We start from the raw sequence: 22539 nt of genomic DNA on the forward strand, positions 1-22539 counted from the left end.
GATAGGGACTTTGCTGATCTTACCATGTGTCTCAAGACAGCTGCTGAACGTTTGCGGAAAGGTGCTTACTCTGTGTCTACTAAACCTTCGCTGCCCTAGAACCAGCATTTCGGAAGAAACAAATAAAAGGAAGACACAACAGAGAAAGGAATAAAACAAAAACACAAAATCTTTCTGGTGATTGCATGAAGAAAGTAAGTCAAAATCAAGAGAAAATTTAAAAAAAGGGAAAGGTTTTGATTTTTATGAAAATGAACAAAATAAGAGAGGTACAGAGAAAGCAAAGGGGGAAAGTCAGATCCAAGAGCTACCTTACCTCCTCCCTCGCCCGTAAGGGCTTGCAGACAAGCGCAACGAACAGAGCACCAAAAAGAATCCCTAGTGCCATGATAATATAGGGGACACTGGTCATCACCGCAGTTTCAAGAAGAACAGTCTTCAGTTTTGCCACGGATGCTTTGTCCAGCACGACACTCTGCAGGATAAAAAGGGGGCAGGGAGGAGAGAGACATAGATTCATTCTGTTATCCACACGACTCTAGTCAAATATAATTCAGATCAGCCTTTGTCGACACGCTGCCTGCCAGATGTTTTCGACTTGCTATGCTGCCTGAGTGGGGCTGATGGGAGATGTAGTCAAAAAAGTCGGGAGGGCAAGCAGACTGGGGAAGGCTGATTTAGATTGTGTCTCAAACTGGTGCTGTGGAATGAGCTCCCTGCTGAAATACAAAAGGCCTCATCTGCATGGGCATCCCGCCGGCTCTTGGAAGCAACCTTCTCATACAGACATTCCCTCGATCTGAGTCTGCTGTTTTAATGACTGCATTAATGTGTTAATGGGATGGGCTGCACTGAAACTCAAAGTGCATCACTGCCCCGTCCCTCCCAGAAGGAAATTCGGCTTGAAAGGCACATTCAATTGTACCAAGTAAAATACCTTGTAATTTGTGCAGGCTTGCACTTTTTTTGTCGTGGGCATAAACATTTTATTGAGATTGCTTCATTTTTTTTATTTTAATTACGGTGCGTTCCTAATCCATCTGTATTACACCCATGTTGCACAATTGGTTTTTATGTTTTGTGATCCACTTAGAAGCTATCCTGGCATTAAGCGGGATGCTAATTACATAATCAGCAAGCTTCTCCTGCCGCATAAATTTGCCCCTGCAGCCTAAGGTAAATCTGTAAGCTAATACCCTGAACCCTTTCAGTGTCTTCCTTTTCCCAGGACCACACCCAATATATTTTTGCTGTTGCAGGTGACTTCAAATTTTGCAGCCGTGTTCTTCCCTTCCCTGTACTGCTCTCTAATTGTACGCTGAGTAACATAACAATAACATGAAAGGAAGGTCTTCCTGGAAGTTTGGTAACCCACCACCACCCTCGTAGAGCTCCACATGTAGGCAATGCAAATTCCGCACAAAGAGCACTGAATTCCGCAACCTACGCACATCGTGCAAGTAGACTAAGTCATATTTATTCTGTTTTTGGCAATCAAGGCAAGGAAGACTAATGATCTATGCACTAAAGCATAGGTAGGCAAACTAAGGCCCAGGGGCCGGATCCAGCCCAATCATCTTCTAAATCCAGCCTGTGGACGGTCCGGGAATCAGCGTGTTTTTACATAAGTAGAATGTGTCCTTTTATTAAAAATGCATCTCTGGGTTATTTGTGGGGCATAGGAATTCGTTCATTTTAATTTTTTAAAAAAAATATGGTCCAGCCCCCCACAAGGTCTGAGGGACAGGGGACCAGCCCCCTGCTGAAAAAGTTTGCTAACCCCTTCACTAAAGCATTCTCTCCCTCTTCAAGTAAACGTTATTCTGCAGCTTCTCTAGCTTCTGAGATTTCAGAATCCACATTATTCCCCAACAATTCTCCTTGCAGTATACACCCCCCCCCCCAAGATAAGTGTTGGGATACTGCCAGGGAGACAAAGTCCATCATGACTCCATGTCATCTCCGGACGTCCATCGATCTCCCGTAGACACGCAGTATCAGCAATTAGCGACAGGAGCTCCAGAAATAGCTTCCCACATTCCAGAGCCTATGCACACTCTATCAGCAGATAATGCACAGCGAAAGATGCACTCAGGAGAGCATTATTTACAAGTTTATTTCTGCGTTGATCAGAACAAAGAAAAACATGACTGCCTGCTTCAGTGCTCCGGCATAGAGAGACGAAAACAAAGACACAACAGAAACATCCTGTGAAACAGGAAATACGCAGACTCTGTGACTGTCAAAGCCTGCTCCCTTTAAGGTGGAACGGAAATATTCTCCTTCCAGTATATAGCCCCCCCCCCCCAGATAAGTTCCACCTGTCACAACACGGTGGGTTAGCGGTAAAGAAGCAGAAGGTGTTTTGCAAAAACGCCTACCTCGTTTACGTAGAACACAGGGAGGAACATGGATCTGATGTTGCCTGTTTGGCTAAAAGAAGGTGAACAAGTAGTTGAAAGAACTGTTGCATACGATATAGAATGCCACTTCACTCTCAGGTACTATGAGATCAGAGACTGGCTCTCTTCACTACCCCCAACCCCAGTGGATAAAAGCTTTTGGAAACTCTGCTCTCCCAACGAGGTGTCTGCCCAGTCCATTGTACTGAGTGCAAGAGGTGCGGCTAAAAATTGACAACACAATGGTACAGCACAGGTACCTAGTCAGAAGCTCAGCTGGCAGGGCAGCACTCCCTATCCAGATGCCATAATAGGCTGCTCACCTCTCTACACATGCAATTTCTCTCCTACTCATACCACAAGCTGCTTGAAGTGGCTTAGCAAGGTCAGAGGGTGGAAAAGAGAGGAGCACAAAGACAGCAGAAAGGCAGATCTCGTCACCCCTCCCCTTGCACTTATCCCTGGCCAAACCAGCACCAGACCTTTGAAACACTATTATACCACTTTGTAAGGGACGCAGGTGGTGCTGTGGGTTAAACCACAGAGCCTAGGACTTGCCGATCAGAAGGTTGGCGGTTCGAATCCCCGCGACGGGGTGAGCTCCCATTGCTCAGTCCCTGCTCCTGCTAACCTAGCAGTCCGAAAGCACATCAAAGTGCAAGTAGATAAATAGGTACCACTCCGGCGGGAAGGTAAACAGCGTTTCCGTGCGCTGCTCTGGTTCGCCAGAAGCGGCTTAGTCATGCTGGCCACATGACCTGGAAGCTGTACGCCGGCTCCCTTGTCCAATAAAGCGAGGTGAGCGCCGCAACCCCAGAGTCGGCCACGACGGGACCTAATGGTCAGGGGTCCCTTTACCTTTAAGAGTCATTGCTTCCCTCCAACGAATCCTGGGGACTGCAGCTTGTTAAGGATGCTGCCAGCTGTTAGGAGACTCCTCTCCCCTCTCACAGAGCTACAATTCCCAGAGCGGTTTAGCACTCAATCCCTGTTCCCAGGGAACATCAAAATGCTAAAGCGATACAGTTTAAATAATTAAATATCCTAAAAAATCTCACTCATCTTTTCAAGTATCTACTGCGCCTTTTAATTTCTTTCCCTTTCTTCCCCTTCTCCTATCCTGCTTTATATACGACTCATTCTAATGGTTTTCTTATACTGAATTTTTTAAAAATTAAAAAACCCCAACAGAGTACTTACATAAAATCGGGTAGCTTTTCAACGTAAGTATTGATCTGCAGTCGCCGGGCTGCTCTGACCAGCACTCCTGTCAACTGAGGGATAAAAGAATTGTGACTCAGTAAGATTTTAGAAATTGGTTATTGACGTGCATTAGTGTGTGCGGTGTATTTATTTATTTGCATCTAAGCCTCTGCCATCATCATAAACCATCCTAAGATGGTGCCCAAAGGAGACATCCCTACGAAGCAGAGAATAGCGCTCAACCCAAGAGTCATTGACCTATCTAGCTCAGATTTACCTGCACTGATTGGCAGAGGTTCGCCAGGGTTTTAAATCCTCAACCTGGAGATGTTGGGAGGTTAAATCCGGGACCTTTCGCATTCAAAGCATGCGCCCTGCCGCTGAGTTATGGTGCTTCCTCGCCATGCCACGTGGGCTGCAGCAGAAGCAATGGCTCCTGCTGCTTATGGAGGCGACCCATAAGCGTGTTAATTGCTTGCTGAATTTGTTAATCCTGTATACAGGCAACTCTCCATTTGCTTTCAAGGCACATGTACCGTATTTTTCGCTCTATAAGACGCACCAGACCACAAGACGCACCTAGTTTTTGGAGGAGGAAAACAAGAAAAAAAATATTCTGAATCTCAGAAGCCAGAACAGCAAGAGGGATCGCTGCGCAGTGAAAGCAGCAATCCCCCTTGCTGTTCTGGCTTCTGGGGTAGCTGCGCAGCCTGCATTCGCTCCATAAAACGCACACACATTTCCCCTTACTTTTTAGAAAGGAAAAAGCGAGTCTTATAGAGCAAAAAATACAGTAACCGCAAACCTGGAAGCGGCGCAAAAAGGAGCAAAAACAGCCCTAAAAGAGCTGCGAAAATAGCGGCTAGCAATCCCTTGAGCCGTTTGAGGCCCGTGGAGCATTGGAGTTTGAGGAAGAAGAAGAAGAAGAAGAAGAAGAAGAAGAAGAAGAAGAAGAAGAAGAAGAAGAAGAAGAATTTATTATTTATACCCCGCCCATCTGGTTGGGTTTCCCCAGCCACTCTGGACGGCTTCCAACAAAGTATTAAAATACAGTGGTCTGTTAAACATTAAAAGCTTCCCTAAACAGGGCTGCCTTGAGATGTCTTCTAAAAGTCAGATAGTTGTTTATTTCCTTGACATCTGGTGGGAGGGCATTCCACAGGGTGGGCGCCACCACCAAGAAATCCCTCTGCCTGGTTCCCTGTAGCTTCGCTTCTCGCATTGAGAGAACCACCAGAAGCCGCTTGGCGCTGGACCTCAGTGTCCGGGCGGAACAATGGGGGTGGAGACACTCTTTCAGGTATACTTGGCCAAGGCCATTTAGGGCTTTAAAGGTCAGCACCAACACTTTGAATTGTGCTCAGAAACGTATGGGGAGCCAGTGTAGGTCTTTCAAGGCCGGTGTTATGTGGTCTCGGCGGCCGCTCCCAGTCACCAGTCTAGCTGTAGGGAACGACTGTGGTGCTTGCAGGCTTTTCCAATGGTGTTCCTAATAGACAGGATTTCACTTAAACGTGCGGTGCCTCGGAACGTAACCCCTGCGTAAATGGGCCGTTGCCTGTACTACAGGTGAGCAACCTGCTGCTCCTAGCATCAGAGGAAACTGACTTCTAGCAAATAAAGCTTCTGGCCCATCCATCTCGGCGCTGTCTACAGTGACTGGCAGGAGCTCTCCAAACCCTCATGGAGGATTCTCTCCCAGCCTTATTCAGCAGCAACACCCACATTTGGCAAACGGCAGTTTCTCTGAACCATCATTTGTCTCCCCGAGGAGTCAGAAGTTGCATTTCGAGCTCTGGTTTGGAGCCAAACCATTGGTCACTGGCAAACTATGGTTTGCCCAATTCAGATGCCAACGGCAAACTGTGGCTCCTGCGAACCAGGAAGTGGGAAAGGAAACTAGCACCCCTGAAAGGAGAAGGAAAGGGGCCCCCGTGAGCTCACATTCCCAGCACAATTCAAAGTGTCAGTGCTGACCTTTAAAGCCCTAAATGGCCTCGGTCCAGTATACCTGAAGGAACATCTCCACCCCCATCGTTCTGCCTGGACACTGAGGTTCAGCACCGAGGGCCTTCTGGCGGTTCCCTCACTGCAAGAAGCCAAGTTACAAGGAACCAGGCAGAGGGCCTTCTTGGTAGTGGCACCCGGCATATGGAAACCCTCCCACCAGATGTCAAAGAGAACAACTACCACCAGACTTTTAGAAGACATCTGAAGGCAGCCCTGTTTAGGGAAGCTTTTAATGTCTGATGCATTACTGTATTTTAATATTTTGTTGAAAGCCGCCCAGATAATATTATTATTATTATTATTATTATTATTATTATTATTATTATTACAGGTCCTTCCTGAAAGCCAAACCGTAACAACTATAAGGCAGAGCGGGGTACCTACAGGGTTTATGTCCACATACGTCTCGTGCTCCTCCCGATTCGGATGCATGCCATCAATGTCCTGGACAAACTTATCATCGGATAGGTAAAAATGTGGGGGCGATAAAAATATTGGTGCACCTGTAAGAAGAACAGCTGTCAGAAACTGAACGGAAAAGGGCACATGAACGGAAAAGGGACATACAGCCACAGTTCTGCCCGTGTGGTGTAGTGCCTTCAACCATGAAGCTCACTGTGTGACCTTGGGCCAGCCATTACCTAACCTCCCTCGCAAGGGCTGTTGGGAAGATAAAATGGAGAGGGGCAAAGCCATATACGCCACCTTCAGGTTGCTGTAGGAGAGGCAGGATATAAATTGAGTCTTGTATCCAAAGTAGGGCTAAGTAAGTGTCCTGATTTTGCTCACCTTTTAAATCTCATGGACTTTACACTATTATAATTATAATCAATAGTATCACTGTTTTAACATCATGAAGATGAATTAAAAAGCCAGATAACTAATCAACCGAAGTTGCTGTAATAATAATAAGCGCTAGAATTTATATGGAACGTTTTAAGCATTCAAAGGTCTCCACCTTCGCTCGGTGAGCCTTGCGACAGAACTATAAAACAGGCTAGTGTCATTATCCCCATCCTGCAGAAGCTTCCCTGACAGACCACCAAATGAATTCGAGCCAGAGGTGAGAACTGAACCAGGGACGTCCCAGCGCACAAAATTCTCACTGGTGCCAAAGCAGTATTTCATAGAATTGCAGAGTTGGAAGGGACCCAAAGGTCCTCTGATCCAACCCCCTGCAATGCAAGAATCTTTTGCCTACAGGGGGAAAGTGGTGTCAGGCTTCAGGGGCTTCCTCCCCCCGCTCCCCTTTGGCAGTAGATAAGCAGAACAAAGAGAAAGGAGTCTCTTACCAGTTAGAAATTTTAATGATCACAAATAATCCATTCCTAGGAATGAAGGAGCTCCCAATTAAGGGTTTCCCCCCACTTCCTCCCTAGATCCCCACGTCACTACCGCGTCTTGCAACCTGATCTCGCAACCACTGTGCTTTCTGTTCTTCTTGACCTTGGGCTGAGCGGATGAACGCTTTCCAGAGAAACTGAGTCTGTTAACTCTCTCTCCCCTAGTGCTTCTCCTCCTAGCTGTTCCCCATCCAGTATTTCCCAGCTTCTGCCTTCTGAACTATACCCCTCTGCAAACCGCTGTTCCAAATCTATACTGCCCTCCTGCTCCTGGAAAGATTCAAGATCCGGAGCAGAGGAAGACTCCCACCATTCCTCCTCAGCGCACCCCTCCTCAGCACGGTCCCTGGCAAAAAAATGCTGCACCTTGGGGGGCTCCTGTTCAGGATTCCTTCCAGTCAGTCATGCCCTTTCCCAGGATACTCCACTGCATGCCCCCTGCTCTCCCAGTTTCCATTTCCTGCTCCCTCCAACTGTCAGTCAGCATTCCATACCCACCGAGGATGCACAGTCCTTGCCGGGCTATTTTGGGGGTTTCCAGGAGTCAGAGATTACATATACAGGCACACAAAAACCCAAACAAATCTGCAAAATGACACAGGGAGGTGTGCAGGGCTGGCAAAGTCTGTTCTGCCCTAGCATCCCTTTTGGCTCACGTACCTTGATTGCAGGCGCTGATGTTCAGGAGCCCTGCTCCTAGGCAGTTCCCTGCCGGTACACAAAACCCGGCATTGTCTGGATTGACGGAGGCATTTGCAAAGAGCATCTCGGGAGGCGAAAACCGGTAGGCTGAGATCCCTTCAACGGTCACGTACTTCTGAAACGTGAGGTACATGGACCTGGAAAGGACAAGAAGAGCCTGAAGGCTTCCGCTGCGGGCTTTAATCGGAAACAAAAGACACACTGTGCACTCTTCAGGACTGCTGTGGTGTGAATGGAGGGCCTGTGTCACTGGAAACCCCTGGGGCAAAAGCCAGGGACCCATCGAGCTGGAAACTGCTGCCCTACTCAGTGAGCCAACAAGGCTGCAGGTTAGAGCATCGCTTGGCTGGAAATGGATTAATGGGTTCCAGTCAGACTTCACCCACCTAGGGTGGCCATTGCACCCCCTCATTAGAAAGAACGATGAAAGCTTCCTGTGCAGGGCTGAGTTGTTGCCTGGGCAGCAACACGGCTTGGCTCTGACTTTGGACTAAAGATCTGACTTCCCAGTTTGTATTCCTGGCTTTCGATTCCTCTGGATTGTGGCATCTGGTTCCCAGCTCCTGTTTGCTGCTTCCAGCTCAGCTTCTCCACCCCGTTTTCTCTCTTCCGTCTTCCAAACACAAGTACACACACGTGGACCAAACACGCACACGTGGTATGTTGGGGGCACAGCAGGGCAAGGAGCGATTTACACGTATTCCAAACAAAGGATAACCCAACGCTAGCAATGTTCACCAGCAGGTTATGGGCTTGGGATGCCTCATATATCCCACTGAAATGCACTAGTTAACTTTCCTTGTGCCCTGCTTGAATCTGCTCCTTCCTAAGTGTTGTTGTGACAGAAGGAAAAGCACTACGATATGAACACCTTCCACCATTCTTACCTACAGAAGTCTGACGAGAAAACGTAGATGGTTTCACCGGTGTCTATCAATGGGTGAAAAGTATCGCCGTCGGTTCCATTTATCATGTTACAAGTTGGCGACGTCCACCAGTCTAGTGAGCTGCAGAGGGAAGACATACGGAGGAGGAACAGCTTATGAGCAGGTAGAAAAATCAGTGTTTTTCAGCAGCCTCAAATAAAACAGTCTAGGGCTATTATTCCCAAGTCACTTCCCCATGCCCCAGATGGAACCTCTTCTCTGTTTCTTCTTATTCCATATGCAGAAGAATTTCTTTGTCCTCAACTTTAAAGATCTCCACTGCCTTGCCCCCTTCCTTTATTTTTATTTATAGCCCAATATATTTATCTACTAAACCCTGCCTCTTAACTTGTCTCCCTCGATCTTACCGCCTTAATAAGCATAGCTGTCAAAGCTTCCCTTTTCTTGCAAGGAATCCTATTCGGAATAAGGGAATTTCCCTTTTAAAAAGGAAAACGTTGCCAGCTATGTTAATAAGACCTCCTGGGCTTTTCAATGAGACGGCCCATTCTCCCCTGTGTGGAATCATTTTGTAGAGAACCAACAAAAGCCACCCCGTTCCTATTTTTTAAAAAAGAAACAAATAAGAACTACCTCTTTTTATTTTAAAACAACAACACCACGACCCCTTCCACCAAGCCTTTGAAAAGTCCAGCAATCTCCAACCTGGTGCCCTTGTGTTTTCCTGACTCCAACTCCCAGCATCCCCAGACAGCACGGCCCATGGTGCGGGATGATGGGAGTCGGAGTCCAAGAACAACTGGAGAGCATTGGGCTTGGGGACAGCTGCTTTAATCCTTATGCCCAACTAAAACGAAGCTTCAGCACCTGTCTCTCCATGTGTGCAGATTCCTCCCATGTTAGCTCCATTTTCATCCCCCCTGTCTAAATTTAGAGCTGCCAGTTCTTGGGGGGCGAAGGCCAGCCTTTGGTTTAGTGTGGGGATTGCCAAGGCAGAGCACATGGGCGCCACAATGCTCATAAAGGGTTTCTTTAGCTGCCCTTGGGCTTTTATTTAAATAAAAAGGTAAGACTCTATCTGTTATGTACCGAAGTTCTCACCCTGGGCCAGCAGGGAGATACTGTAGATAGTTATGCAAATGAAGGATCAAAAGTGACATTCAGTGATTGGATAGTTTTAGAAAGTTGTTACAGTAATGTGGTACTGGAGCTCTATATAAGCAGGCTGACTGAGCCTTTCAGTTCAGTTCTGTCCTGGCCTGTGAATAAACAAGAGCTGTTTGAAGAATCGCTGTGTCGTCTGATATGTTCACCCACAACTTAACACTATCCCTCCTAGAAATAAAGTTATGGACCCAAACATGCAGGTACCCTTCTAAGTGATTTCCGTGAACTCAGCCAGTGTTTTAAGCCAATGGGTGAAGTCAGAGCTGCGACTGATTTGTTTGGACACCTGGCAACAGAAAATCTTGGGGTCCTAATTTGCTGGGGTCCCCCGCTCCTTTAATGCGCTTTTCCCTGCTTCTGTTTTATTTCTGAGGCAGAAATGCAACAAGCTTAAAGGTCTTCTGGTATGGAATTACAATTCTGGGGAAAGCTTCCCCAAGACTGTGCTCCCTTTAGTGTGTCATGCCATGGCGGCCATTTTGTGATGGGCACCCGCAGCACTCTCTCAAAATGTGCTCCCTGGCTTAGCACACTGATGTTCCTCTATCAAATCATCACCATCACCGCCCAAGAGCTCTTGCTCTGCACGTCCTTGCCTTTCAAAATTTGAAACGCGAATTATTAACCACGGAGTCCAGCGCTCAAATTAAAAGGAAAAGAAAGAAACCTTACTCTTTCCCTCTCCATTTGACGATCTTCGTGAGGTCAAGGTAGTTCTTCTCCCCGCTTAGGACAACGTACTCGCCATCGTCGGACCCGTTCATCTAGAAATAAAACACGAGTGAGATAGAGAGAGAGCTTTCGCATTCATGACCGCTTTTGTGATTGGTGGGATGACGGGACAGGAAAGAAACAACTGATCCTTCACCCTCTTACAGGACTTGGGAACCTTTTCAGCCCAGATTAATATGCCAATCTGAGTATCAGTGAGCTAGGTAAAGGTAAAGGTAAAGGGACTCCTGACCATTAGGTCCAGTCATGACCGACTCTGGGGTTGCGGCGCTCATCTCGCTTTATTGGCTGAGGAAGCTGGCGTTCAGCTTCCGGGTCATGTGGCCAGCATGACTAAGCCGCTTCCGGCGAACCAGAGCAGCGCACGGAAACGCCGTTTACCTTCCCGCAGGAGCAGTACCTATTTATCTACTTGCACTTTTGACGTGCTTTCGAACTGCTAGGTTGGCAGGAGGAGGGACCGAGCAACGGGAGCTCACCCTGTCGCGGGGATTTGAACTGCCGACCTTCTGACCGGCAAGTCCTAGGCTCTGTGGTTTAACCCGCAGCGCCACCCGCATCCCTATCAGTGAGCTAGGAAGTGCTAAATAGGTTGGTTTGCTTGCAGATGCTGAGTGAAGTTCTCCAACATCCCTGGTTCCAAAGCCTTGTGATGGGAGAGGACTGGGGCACTTCTGGCCTGTAGACCGAACTGGGCCTGCCCAGCCTCTCAATCTGGCCTGCCAGAACATTTCAGCTAAGGCACACTCAGCGGCCCTGCACCTGCCTCAGCCATAAGGTTGCTGGATCAGCAGTTTCTCGCTGAAGAGTCCCTTTCAAAGCACTGTAACAACACTTTGAAAGGGGCTTCTGAAGATGCCTGCAGGCAATAAAAGTTCATCTGACATCAGATGGATGAAGGAAGGAGGGGACAGGGAAGAGCCAGCTGCATCCAGTCCAGCCCCACGGTGTCCACACAGAACAGCAAACCCTTCTCCCCGATTTTCTCAGCCACCCTATTCAAGATGGCGCAGACCATACGCAGCACTCTGAACACAGGTGCATGGCAGATTGTATACTGGGATTGCAAGCTTTGCTGCTGGTCTGAAGCAAAATCCAAGGCTGAGTGGGTAGGCCTTGTTCCGTTTGACTGGCAGGATGCGGGAGAAAATGTTTGCAATGGCTCCAAATAACAAAGAAAACAGGCAAGACCTTGCCTTGTAAGGAACAAAGCAGTCTTACCTATAAAATGCTGACCCAAGTTATCATAGAATTGTAAAGTTGGAAGGGACTCTCAGAGTCATCTATTCCAACCCCTGCAATGCAGGAATCTTTTGCCCAATGTGGGGCTCAAATCCACAACCCAGATATTAAGAGTCACATGCTGTACTGACTGAGCTATCCCAGACGTGCCTATGCCAAACTCCATTCAGGAGGAATGTGACTTGCACCACCCAACTCGAAGCTCAGGGTTTGGAATATGTGTAAATCGCTCCTTGCCCTGCTGTGCCCCCAACATACTGTTAGGATATTTCCGTTCCACCTTAAAAGGGAGCAGGATGTTTGTGTCACAGCCTGCGTATTTCCTGTCTCACAGGATGTTTCTGTTGTGTCTTTTGCTTTCGTCTCTCTCACTGCCAGACATCTGAGGCAGGCAGTCATGGTTTTTCTCTGTTCTGATCAACACTGAATAAACTTCTATATGATGCTCTCCTGGGTGCATCTTTTGCTGTGCATATCTGCTGATAGAGTGTGCAAGAGCTCTGGATCCTTTTCAAGCTATTTCTGGAGCTCCTGTCGCTAATTGCTGATACTGCGTGTCTACGGGAGATTGATGGATGTCCAGAGACGACGTTGAGTCAAGATGGACTTTGTCTCCAGGCAGTATCCCAACACATACCCCTGGATCACCCCTTGGTGGGGGGCTTATACCAGCTGACGGGGTGCTGGCTAACTTATGCTGGTGTATCTCTTGCCAGCTCTCCTAGGAAACCTCAGAATCCACCCAATCAAAAACTCACCCTAGCAGATCTTGAATTTGGATTATATTATTAATTATTATTATTATTATTTGTACCCCACCCATCTGGCTGGGTCACACATTAAAAACTTCCCTGAGCCTTCAGATGTCTGCTAAATGTCAGGTAGTTGTTTATTTCCTTGACATCTGATGGGAGGGCGTTCCACAGGGCGGGTGCCACTACCGAGAAGGCCCTCTGTCTGGTTCCCTGTAACCTCGCTTCTCGCAATGAGGGAACCACCAAAAGGCCCTCAGCGATGGGGGTGAAGACGCTCCTTCAGGGATACTGGGCCGAGGCCATTTAGGGCTTTCAAGGTCAACACCAACACTTTGAACTGTGCTCGGAAACGTGCTGGGAGCCAATGTAGGTCTTTCAAGACCGGTGTTATGTGGTCTCGGCGGCCGCCCCAGTCACCAGTCTAGCTGCCGCATTCTGGATTAGTTGCAGTTTCTGGGTCACCTTCAAAGGGAGCCCCACGTAGAGTGCATTGCAGTAGTCCAAGCGGGCGATAACTAGAGCATGCACCACTCTGGCGAGACAGTCTGTGAACAGGTAGGATTGTGCGGTCAGAACCTTACCTTTTTAAAAAAGCCGAAGTCTGGGTCAATACTGGGGCGGAATTTGTGTAGGGCGCTGAGCAGCTTGTCTGTGTAGCCCCACAGCAGTTCATGGACAGTACGTGTTGTGAACAAGTTTTCGTCAAATAATATGAGCAAGATCTCTGCAGGGAAACGCATGGGCGTTGCTGTAGCCATGTTCATTGCAACCTGATGGAGGAGGAGGAGGAGGAAAGCTTGTGAACATGTGGAGCTCACAGGGACCAGCCAGGCTTCTGCAGGAAACCCACAAGGAGGACTGAGGCACAAGAGCACTCTCTGTAGTTCTGACTCCCAAAAACTGGTTGGGAATGGAATCTAGAGGGTGTGTAGGGCCGGTTCACCCATGAGGTGGGGTCAGGCAGCTGCCTCAGGCAGCCCAAGTTTGGGTGCCCCCACAGGCTCCCTGCCCACCCCCATCCCACCATCTGTGAATAAGCAGTGCTGGCAGCGGCGCCACCTTCTGGCAAAATCTTGGGTCCTCTGACTTTTGGCACTGTTTTACCGGAGTCAATGTACCGCAGTAGCAGACTACCTGAGGGGACGAATAGAGTTTGGGCAAACCGAAATAGATGAAACTGAACTGAAAATTGGGAACCGATTTTAATAATTGGTTCTGCTATTTTTTTTAAAAGTAGTCTGTATATTTTAAGTACTTCCCTCTGCAAGCTGCTTTGCATGTATTTTATAATGAAAAACAGGATGTACGTTCTAAAACGAGTAACATGAGCTCCCGGTTTAAATTTCATGGCGGCCATAAAACTCAAGCAGGCAGCCACAGGCAAGTCATTTTTCTCTCAGGAGCACACAGTGGCACCACCCTAGCTCACGGGGCCATTGCAAATAATATTAAAATAATAATAATAATAATAATAATAATAATAATAATAATAATAATAATATCCCACCCTCCCCAGCCGAAGCCGGGCTCAGAGCGGCTAACAACAGTAAAATAATACAGCATTCTAAAATCAATTCATTATAAAATCAGTTCAAATCAAATTGATGGCAACCATTGGGATAGAGTTCTGTGAGGATTACCAAAGGAGGGAGTCAGGCTGTGCCCTGGCCACAGGCCTGGTGGAACAGCTCTGTCCTGAAGGCCCTGTGGAAAGATGTCAAGTCCCGCAGGGCCCTAGTCTCTTGTGACAGAGCGTTCCACCGGAATGGAGCCACAGCCGAAAAAGCCCTGGCTCTGTTTGAGGCCAGCCTAACCTCCCTGTGGCTCGGGACCTCCAAGATGTTTTTGTTTGAAGACATGTTAAACTTGTGGAAAGTGCTACTGAGACATCATTAGGGTAAAACTGCACATTGCATGCATGCATGTTTTCCCTTTTGTAGCTGATGGTAGTCCAAAAGGAAAGGGGAGGCAGAGTTAAGTCATCTTTTGGAAGTGCTGAGTGCAACTCAGCTTGTATTGAAGACTGGCGGATTTGCATGGGGTGAGAGAGTAGATAGAGAGGGGGTCCTCCATACTTCCTAGATTGTATTTCTGATTTAACCTGCACTGACCTTCCTACGATGCCAGACTGACACCCTTAGGGTGACTGACCTCATGACCGACCTCATTTCCTATTTTGTCCTTACCTTGGGAAAGGAGGCCTATTTGCATGTCTCTCCTGCATAACTGTCAACTTACAGATTTGAAAATAAGGGACCAGCAGCCTCAAAAATAAAGTATTAGCAGCCAAAATATGGGATTTTCCAAGCACAGGTATATTCAACTTCTGAGCCCCTCCAAGCCAAAGGCAGAAAGCCCAGCCAGCAGCCAAACAAAGTCTCAAGCGGTGGTTCCCACAGCGCAGCAACCCGACAAAGGGGATGCAGCAAGGGAAACCACCGTCACCTCTCCGCTGGGAAGCGCTGAGCAAAGGCAAGTCCCCAGGCAACGCGGCCGATTTGATTGGCACAAGGCATGCAAGCACCACCCCCCAGTCATTCTCAGACTCCTTATTGGGTGAGCAACGCAGCCAAGCAACACAGTTGGAGCCTCCCTCCTCCCTGGCCGGCAGGGAGGGAGGGAGAGGAGCTGCTTCCTTTGAAACCCGGGAAATTTAAGGGACATCATCAATAAGGGACAGCAGCGGGACACAGCGCTGGGATAAGGGACTTTCCCGCCAAATAAGGGACAGTTGACAGCTATGCTCTCCTGCAGTGATGAAAGAGCAAGCATGCCTCTTTGTATCTCCACCTTGGCTACAGAGAACAAGGCTATTTTCTGCCAAGCATGTATTTCCTTTAATCATCTTAGCTTTTTTTATTATCTTACTAAACTCAAGTGTCTCAGTGTGACTACATCCAATGGTAAAATGTGCTCCCTCCAGGCAAGGGTTCCGGTTAAGCTCAACTTCTGCTAATGCATTTGAACTCCAAATGCCATCGCCATCAGCCCTATGCCAGGCATGGCTCCACAGGATAAGAAAAATATGTGTGAGATTCCCATCACCTGCCATGTAATGTGTACTTTGGCCTATGGAATGCCTAAATGCCTGCAGTTCTTCAATCCACCACAAGGTGGAGCCCCGGCCCATAGCACCCTGAATTGCCTTCAAGTCTATAGTTCAGTAAGATCTTATTCTAAATAAGCCCTCTATAAACAGCAAATAGTTGACAACTCCCTTGCTGCTGTCACAGAACGATCTGATTTTTGACAAGCAGGCCCAGCCCGTTTCAGGTGAGTCTTCCTCCCTGATAGGAAGCAATTTGCATCAACCATCCAAATTTAGAAAAAAGAAAGAAAAAAGAAAGGAATATCAGGCAAGCTTCCATCAATTACTCCATGGGCTACCAAGTGTAGAGTCCCTGCTGCAACGAAGAAAAGGAACTCACAAATAATAATAATAATAATAATAATAATAATAATAATAATAATAAGGCCAGAGCCAGGCTCAGGGTGGCTAACACCAGTAAACACCAGTAAAATTACAGTAAAAACATAATGGGGGGCGGGGACCAATTTAAAATACAGGTTAAAATGCAATTTAAAATTCAGCCTCATTTTAAAAGTAGCCCATAGATCAAAACCATAAGGGGAGGGAAACATAAGGGTCAGACTGAGTCCAAACCAAAGGCCAGGAGGAACAGCTCTGTCTTGCAGGCCCTGCGGAAAGATGTCAAGTCCCGAAGGGTCCTAGTCTCTTGTGACAGAGTGTTCCACCAAGTCAGGGCCAGTACTGAAAAGGCCCTGGCCCTAGTTGAGATCAATCTAACCACCTTGCGACCTGTGACCTCCAAAGTGTTGTCATTTGTGGACCTTAAGGTCCTCCGCGGGGTATACCAGGAGAGGCGGTTCCGTAGATGAAGCCTGCATGGCTAATCACTCCAGAAAAAGGATCTGTTCTTGGATATATATATTTTTTGAATTTTACATATAATAGCCATGAGATTTGTGTGAGCTAGGCTGGACAAATTTAAGCCATTTGTCTGAGTAATTTTGCTGTGAAAGGACGCACAGGGCTGTGATTTCACACACTTTGGGGTTAGGGAGTATGAATGCCATTTGCTTTTCATTGCATCTGTTCTGTTTTGTGATGCTTCTTGATGTTGGTAATACGCCAGATTGCAATTTTTAAAAGGGAAGAGACTACTCACCCCTCACCATCAAAGTGTAGGGTGCACAGAGGGTTTAAAACTACAGGAACCACCAGCAAGGCGTGACAGGCACCTTCTATGCAGCAGCTGTGGCTAAACTTTGCCGGTTTGCACTGCAACTCCCATTGGCCACTGCAAGCACGAACAATGGAGAGGGATGATGGGAGATGCAGTTCAGCAACACCTGGCATGGCAAAAAGTTCCCCCACCCATGCTTTACAGCATACGGTTCAATCACGGGCGTCTCTGATTAAAGCAGCACAAAAGTGACAATAAAATCCTTGCAAGCCGCCCAAAAGAAACCTCACCAGTGCAGGCATGTTTATAGTCCTGATCAGATGAGCTTCCGGGTCTCCCACGGACATCTCCGGCTCGAAGAAGTAAGTCTTTGGATTCAGAGAAGACACTTTTGTGCCGTTGTCTAAAAAGTGAACATTTACGTGGAGCCTGTGTTCCCTGCAGAGAAAGACAGAGGAGAGAAAGAGAGAGAGGAAAGTAGCTTTTAAAAAATATCTGTGTTCATCCTAGTGCAGTACATCGACTCTAGTAAAACAGTGCCAAAGGCCAGAGGGTATAAGATCTCACCAGAAGTTAAATGCCTTCATGGCAGACGCTGGTGTCACTGCCAGTACTGCTTCCCCACCCTGGTCATAGCAGTGCCAGCTCAGAACCCCTAAGCCATGCCCCCCCATGTTGCGCTATGCCACACTCCCTTGGCAGCCATTTTCTGACTGGCACCCACAGCGCTTTCTGAATTTTTTTTAATGTGCCCACTGATGCAAAAAGGCTGATGACACTGCCTTAAGCTCTCTAATAATCCACCAGGTGGCACCTTGGTTGTCAAACGGCTTGGCTCCCGAACAAATGGGCTCCCTAACACCGCAAACCCAGAAATAAGTGTTTGTGAGGGTTTTTTGGAAACCAAACCTCCGATGTGACTTCTGATTGCCAATCGGAAGCTGCGCCTTGGTTTTCAAACAGTTCCGGGAGTCGAACGGATTAAGTTCAACAACTAAGGTACCACTGTATTACTTATACAATATTATTTCTATATCCATGAGGGCTAGAAACTTATACCGATCCCAACTGTACAGTTAATCCCTCACCTACCAGCTCCTTTCTTACTTCTCTGAGTGGTCAAGTTGTTGTGACATTTTGACACCCTTGTGATTCCTGCTTTCACCACCATCCCTTGAATCTGGTTTTGGGACCCAAAGCACAATCTCTTTATAAACTGTCTTGGAGTAATGAATGAAGCAAAAAATACCTGTAAGTGTATGGTCCAACTTGTCTCACAATGGGAGGTTCGCCTTGAACCACTTCCAAAGGATTGGTCAAGTTAAAAAAATAGAACTGCATATAAACTGGCGGCGGAGGCTCCTCCCACATTTCAAAAAACTCTGTACCATTTTTTAACACGGTTTGCTACAAGGAAGAAGAAGAAAGGGAGAACATTATTGATATACTTCCAGGATGTGCAGCAAATAAGGGAATTGATCTACATGTGCAGCAGAACCATGAGATATACTGTAGCTTTCTGTGGACTGTGCCTCAAACCAGAGCAGCGCACGGAAATGCCATTTACCTTCCCGCCGGAGTGGTACCTATTTATCTACTTGCACTTTGACGTGCTTTTGAACTGCTAGATTCGCAGGAGCAGGGACTGAGCAACGGGAGCTCACCCTGTCACGGGGATTTGAACCGCCGACCTTCTGATAGGCAAGTCCTAGGCTCTGTGGTTTAACCCACAGCACCACCCGCGTCCCTAAAACCCAATTGCATGGGACTTATTCTCACTAAACCTATCAATTACTTCTGAGTAATTGCTAAGTGTGTAAAGGTGCCCAACAAGACAGGTCCTTGCCCTGAGGATGGTAGAGTCTAAAATGCAGTGGGGAAAAGACAAAGGGAAGAGATTCAATTCTGCTAGGTTGGCAGGAGCAGGGACTGAGCAACGGGAGCTCACCCTATCGTGGGGATCTGAACCACCGACCTTCTGATCGGCAAGCCCTAGGCTCTGTGGTTTAACCCACAGCGCCACCCCCCGTGTCCCTTGGTTCAATCCCCAGAATCTCCAAGTAGGACATGGAATGTCTCCCAAAAGCACTACCAATCCATATAGATGAGGGCTGGGGACATTTTTCACCTGGCAGACCATATCTTTCCCTCTCTCTCTCTCTCTCTCTCTCACCAGAAACCCATTGGCCAACTATGACAGGCAAGAGGGACCACCTCTCTGCCCAAGTTGGCCTGGGGGGGTGGGCTGAGATAGTGACCAAGCAGAACTGAACTCATCAGGTGATAGGTAGAGAGTTCAATCCTGCTTCCTGTAGGGATCAGGTGTGTGCCCAGCCAATCCAGACACATCTCAACCTGCCCCCGTACCTGACATCGCAAATAATGCCAGGGCAGGTGGATGAAGTTTGGGGGAAACGGCCTGGTAGGACCGATTTCATAGCATCATAGAACTGTAGTGTTGGAAGAGACCATAAGGACCCTCTAGTTCAACTTCCCGCAATACAGGAACCATTGTCCCAATGTGAGGCTTGAACCCATAACCCTGAGATTATGAGTCTCATGCTCTATACTGACTAAGCTGTGAAAGGTCCATGGGTGAGAGATTTTCCCATCCCTGGTGTACACAATGCTGATCAAGACAGACCAATAGTATGAGACCATAGAAGGCAGCTTCCATTATTCTCTATGTTGAAGGGTGTGTCTCAGTGCAGGAGCCACTGCAACGGAGATGAAACTCTATTAGGCTTAGTAGCTCATTGCAATTTTCAAATTTAGGTTTCAAGCGCACATCTTGAGATGTGCTGATTGCCGAAATCTGTGCCACAGAATCTGGGCTCGGCTGCATTTAGTGGCTTTAATGAGTTTCATTGTATAATAAAATATTCTGCAGTGCCTTGTTCTGCAAGTGCTATTAAGAAACATGACCTGCAGTTCGAAACAGCTTTTTAAAAAGCCTCCCAATCCAGGAGAGGGTGGCGGCCCCTGAGTTGTGGGATTCCCTCCTTGAAGAGGTGCATCTGAAATTTGCTGTCTAGCTTTCATCATATACTGAAGGACCACCTTTTTATCTTGGCCATTAACAGCTGAGATAGCTAGGTGGGCAGGCATGAGATGGTCCTCAGCAAACAGTCACATCTAAGCAAACCAGTCAAACTTCCTGCCTGGAATTCTAAGGAATTCCCAAGAAAAATGATAACTTAAACATCAGTCTCTTCCCCCTGTTCACCTTTCCTATAACCTCTCCCACATTCAAGAAAGCCATTTGCAATAAAGCCTGCTGCTCTCTCTTCCCAAGAACAACTCCCTTAACAGAAATGGAGCAAGATACTATCTGAAAGCTTTTTAACTATTGCACCAACTACAAGTCATCTCCGGGACACAGGTGGCGCTGTGGATTAAACCACAGAGCCTAGGACTTGCCAGTCGGAAGGCCGGTGGTTCGAATCCCCATGACGGAGTGAGCTCCCGTTGCTCGGTCCCTGCTCCTGCCAACCTAGCAGTTTGAAAGCATGTCAAAGTGCAAGTAGATAAGTAGGTACTGCTCCAGCAGGAAGGTAAATGGCGTTTCCGTGTGCTGCTCTGGTTCGCCAGAAGCGGCTTAGTCATGCTGGCCACATGACCTGGAAGCTGTACGCTGGCTCCCTCGGCCAATAAAGCGAGATGAGCGCTGCAACCCCAGAGTCGGTCACGACTGGACCTAATGGTCAGGGGTCCCTTTACCTTACAAGTCATCTCCAGTTTTGCAAATATAAAAGACAGCCTTGTTTCTTCTGTACTTCTGTTTTCTGCCTCACAAGAAACCTGTGCATTTTGCTAAGAGATGGGCATGAGTAAAGGCTGGATTTTATATTCTTTTTTAAAAATACTAGAGAGTCTGCCACAATTGTTTCTTTCTCTCAACGGCCTTGGTACAATCCTGCTATCACCCAATACAGGCTAATCTACTTAAGTCTTCAAACCTCCTTCAGGTCTCCACCATGTGACTTTTCATCAGGCTTAAAGTTAAGGGAAATCTGCTAAACAATCAGCCTGATGGCAGGTTTTGAAGAACCTGAAAGTTTGCTTGATATTTTGTGAAATGTTAGTTGTTCCTAATAAAGCTACTGTCCTGTTGCAGATTTTGTTTTTCTGATGGACCAAGATGCCTTTTTCTGTTTGCATTCCAGAAGGCTCAGAGAGGCTGCTTCAGAAAAAACAAAAGCCTCTTTTTCTCATCGGACAGAGCAGGAAACGGCAAACAAGTTCGTGCAGATAGCAGCAGAAGTCTGCGAAGGTGGAAGAGGTTACAAACGGGCTCTTCCTCAGCTGACGAATGAACCTGGCACATAAAAGGATGCATTAGATGCAGGGCTTGATTTTGCACAAAGCAGGGACACATGAAACCCAAATAAGGGTGATGGGCAAAAAAGATAAGCAGCAGAGAACCCAGTCTTGCAGTAAGAGGAACGTGTTTGATCAGGTTGGGTTTTGACATTGCTCGCCCACATAAACCACACCTTCACAACGGAACAGCACTGCTAACTTGGAGGCAGTGCCAAAGTAGGTCTAAACTGCATGTGAGGGCCTCAGAAATCACATGCAGATAAAGTAGATGCCCTTTCGAAGACTCCTCCAGTGGCAGAGCACCTCCTTTGCATGCAGAAGGTCCCAAAAGCACTCCCTGGAAGGGCTGGGAGAGACATCTGTTCGAAACTCTGGACACAGCAGCAGCCAGCCAGCAAGTAGACAGTATTGAGCTAGCTCAGGGGTCGGCAACCCACAAGTGGCCCATGGGGGTCATTTAACTGACCCATGGACCCCTGCCGCCTGCTCGGTTGGCTCCCGTGCGCTGCACTAAACCAGTGCAGGGACCGCCTTCCACGGCACTGGCCAGCTTCCCATTGGCTGCAGGAAGCTGTGCACGCCTCCTCTGTGCCGGAAATAGTGTTTGCGCATGTGTGCCTGTGCGCACACACACTCCGACCTACCGTGGCATCTGCGGGACCGTGAACCAGCCCAAGCCACAAAAACTTTGTCGACCCCTGAGCTAGCTGGATCCAGGGTCTGACTCAGTATAAGTGCTTATCTATATAGTGGTACCTCTGTTTGCGAATGGGATCCGTTCCGGAGGCCCGTTCGCAACATGAAAAGAGCGCAACCCACAGTGGCAAGGGTTGCGACTCACCGCTTCTGCGCACGACATCATTTTGTGTTTCTGTGCATGCGCGAGCGGCAAAACCCAGAAGTAACCCTTTCCGGTACTTCCGGGTTGCCGCGGGACGTAACCTGAAAGAACGTAACATGAAGCGGACATAACATGAGGTATGACTGTACTCTGCTACAAAGATACAGTTTTTGCACATTATCTCTGTGGCATATTTGCCGATTCTGTGGGATCGGATCCTGTGTCATGGTGCTCATGTGACAAAAGGGTCACATGTCTAGGTTACCGCCCCCCCCCCGACATGGCTACAGTTGAGGCAGCGGCATCACAGCTGCACTTGAGAATGCAAGAAGAGCTATTCTGAATCAGACCAAAGGCCTGTGCAGTCAAAAGGTCCCAGTTCCTCTTTGTGCATCTGGGAAACCCACAAGCAGTACTTGAGAGTAGCAGCCTTCATCTGCCATTGTATTCCAGCAGTGTTAGAAGCTCAAGATGCTAAATGGCTCCTAAACCAAAGTTACAGTCACCAAAATGGAATGTCTAGTCTGCCTTTGGGGGCAGGATGGCTCTAGAGTCTTATTTTTCAAATAATGGACTGACTGTGATTGACTCTCAGCTGGTTCAGGTGACAACCCTGAGCTAGGTTAAGAGCTTTGAGAGCTTAAAGATGAAAAGTCGCTTGATCCAGGGGACAGTCCATGTATCTATCGGCCTGTTCTGACCTCTTTTTCTTAATGGTGACTGC

At 47.7% G+C, this 22539-nt stretch overlaps 1 protein-coding gene across 2 annotated transcripts in view; it reads right to left on the minus strand.

Annotated features, from left to right (window-relative positions):
- The window catches only part of SCARB2 (scavenger receptor class B member 2), a 34590-nt gene that overhangs the window by 7294 nt on the left and 4757 nt on the right, over positions 1-22539 (minus strand). Inside the window, exons 2-12 of one of the 2 annotated variants that reach the window (XM_083398492.1) lie at positions 17901-18058; positions 16942-17089; positions 13025-13213; positions 10387-10478; positions 8548-8667; positions 7619-7797; positions 6000-6118; positions 3603-3676; positions 2382-2433; positions 317-475; positions 24-95 (exon numbers count right to left, since the gene is read on the minus strand). In XM_083398492.1, coding sequence (XP_083254618.1) covers positions 66-95; positions 317-475; positions 2382-2433; positions 3603-3676; positions 6000-6118; positions 7619-7797; positions 8548-8667; positions 10387-10478; positions 13025-13213; positions 16942-17089; positions 17901-18058 — 1320 coding nt within the window. In that variant the 3' untranslated portion in view covers positions 24-65. The remainder of the gene's footprint in view (positions 1-23; positions 96-316; positions 476-2381; positions 2434-3602; positions 3677-5999; positions 6119-7618; positions 7798-8547; positions 8668-10386; positions 10479-13024; positions 13214-16941; positions 17090-17900; positions 18059-22539) is intronic. The other variant, XM_083398491.1, reaches the window with a different exon arrangement.

This window comes from Podarcis tiliguerta, assembly GCF_965153285.1.
Source record: "Podarcis tiliguerta genome assembly, chromosome: 9".
NCBI classification, from domain to species: Eukaryota; Metazoa; Chordata; class Lepidosauria; order Squamata; family Lacertidae; genus Podarcis; species Podarcis tiliguerta.